Genomic DNA, 2,428 nt, shown 5'->3' with positions numbered 1-2,428 from the left:
CTCTAGCAATGTTTCCAACGAAAGATCCCTCTGCTTGCTCCTCTGGTACGGAGTACCGAGCCTGTCCAGTCACTGAGCTCAGCTTGAAGAGACAAAGAATAACAAGCAGCGCTTGCCATCGGCCTCTGCGAGCGGTTATCCACAAACAATCCATCATAAATCCAAAGGTACAGAGGCAGTAATTCTTTCAATGCAAAAATTATGCTATTAAATCCACCAGTTGAAAAAACAACGGTATTTTCGGCAGATAAATCCTCGAGAAATGCTACGCTTTCAGCCTTCACAGGCCAGACCGTCTTCTCTCCGAGCAGTAACACACTGAGCAGAATTAAAGGGGTGGACCGCTGCACTGCTGATTTGGACAGTGAGTCAGTGATGTATCAACAGCGGCGCTCAGAGCCCATCTGAGGTAATGTATGTGGTGTCCAGATTATTAGGAACACTTTAAATGTTGTGTTCAAAGCTCATGGAAAATGTTTGTAATGTCATTGCGTCTGACTTAAGAAATAATATTGATAACAAGTCAGAATAACTATTGTAGGTAGGGAAACTACATATATACATGTTGATCATCTTGCCCAGTTAGCCTGCGTTGTCAATGATAATATTACTAATATTCCTACTCCTACTGCTCCTAAGACTCCTACTCCTCCTATTTCTACTACTAACAACAACAACAACAACAACAACAACAACAACAATTACAAGAACAAGAAGAAGAGTATGTATTATGGCTGTGATGAGGATGATTATTATCATTATTAATAATAACAATAACAATAATGTTATTATTCCTATTATTGTACTATATTTTGTAGTTGTAGCAATAGTATTTAAAGCGCTTTTGGACGGTAACATTTCTGATCAGAAGTCATGAGTAAAGTGGAAAGTGTTGGAGCAAGTAAGCAGTTTCAGATGAAGAGGAGCTGTCCGGACTGTGGTGCTGAAAAGAACCGAGAGCATTTCCGGTGAAACTGTTACCCACTACCTATTGTAATTTTATTTCGGTAAAAAGAAACATTGTTTGAAGAAGTAAACACTGCTACTTGCACCTCACCTCTAGAGGAGAGTCAGGTTCATCCAGGATGCTCTTGTCACTCTGTAGNGAGGGTTGTCGTTCTGGTCCTGGACAACTATTCTTACTGTAGCCACTGAACTCAGAGGAGGGGATCCAGCATCACGAGCAGTTACGTTAAATTCAAACCACTTGATTTGCTCATAATCAAACGACCTCACTGCATGAATGACACCATTTTCTGAATTTACTGAAACTAACGAAGACACAGCCACCCCATTAATCTCTTTCTCCTCCACAAAGTAGGAAACCCCCATTAATCTCTTTCTCCTCCACAAAGTAGGAAACCCGAGCGTTTTGGCCCCAGTCTGCATCACTGGCACTCAGAGTGAACACAGAAAACCCAGGAGAGTTGTTCTCTGGTACAGTCTTACTATATTCTGACTCATCAAATTTGGGTGGGCTGTCATTCACGTCAGACACTTTTACATTAATGTTTTTACTGCTAGACAGAGGCGGGGAGCCATGGTCAGACACGGTGATGGTGATATTATACTCAGGAATACTTTCTCTGTCTAAGAGGTTATCGGTGACTATACTGTAATATCCTGTTAATGAAGACTCGATTTTGAAAGGTATGTCTGAGTTGATGGAGCACTTGACAACACCGTTACCATCTGAGTCTTCGTCATCAACGTTAACAACAGCTATAGTTGTACCTGGAGGAGAATCCTCGGATATCGAGTTAGAAAATGACATCAGCTGTATCGTGGGGACGTTGTCATTCTCATCAATTATCTGAATAATGACTTTGCAAGTGTCTGAAAATCCCCCGTGATCACTCGCTTTAACATTTAATTGATAAGTCTTAGATTTTTCAAAATCCAGTTTACCTGAAACTTTAATCTCCCCAGTTTTAAGATTTACTGCAAAAAGCTGCTTCGCTTCTCTAGCGACATGGCCTATAGAGAATGTTATCTCGCCATTGATTCCTTTATCAGCGTCATTCGCACTAACAGTGGTCACCACTGTTCCTTCAGAAGAGTTCTCCTTCACATCAGCTTTATAAACAGGCTGACTGCACACTGGTGCATTATCGTTAGCATCTAGCACAGTGATATGAATACGCACTGTCCCTGATCTGTGTGGCTCCCCTCCATCTGAAGCAATCAGCACCAGTGTGTGAGTCTCCTCTTTCTCTCGGTCTAACGGGTTTTGTAAAACCATCTCGATGAATTTCCCTCCATCAGGCTGGTTCTGTACTTCCAGTTTGAAATTATCTGAGGGTTTTAAAATGTATCTTTGAATATCATTCATACCGACATCGGCGTCATCCGCACTCTCCAGAGAGAAACGAGTCCCTAACGCAGCATTTTCTGCTATTTTCAGATTGATTTCATCCTTTGGGAACGA

The 2,428-nt window shown here is 41.6% G+C and overlaps 1 protein-coding gene across 1 annotated transcript; it reads right to left on the bottom strand.

The window, feature by feature from the left end:
* Positions 1 to 1,294: 1,294 nt before the first annotated feature.
* On the bottom strand, positions 1,295 to 2,314 carry LOC126387251 (protocadherin gamma-B7-like). The gene has a single exon (XM_050039789.1). It carries the CDS (start codon positions 2,240 to 2,242, stop codon positions 1,295 to 1,297), a length of 948 nt encoding a protein of 315 aa, XP_049895746.1. The 5' UTR covers positions 2,243 to 2,314.
* Between the last annotated feature and the right edge of the window lie 114 nt (positions 2,315 to 2,428).

This window comes from Epinephelus moara, unplaced genomic scaffold (assembly GCF_006386435.1).
Source record: "Epinephelus moara isolate mb unplaced genomic scaffold, YSFRI_EMoa_1.0 scaffold3106, whole genome shotgun sequence".
In the NCBI taxonomy this organism is placed as follows: domain Eukaryota; kingdom Metazoa; phylum Chordata; class Actinopteri; order Perciformes; family Serranidae; genus Epinephelus; species Epinephelus moara.
The sequence above is the reverse complement of the archived record's forward strand: the minus strand, read 5'-3'. Positions and strand labels throughout refer to the sequence as shown.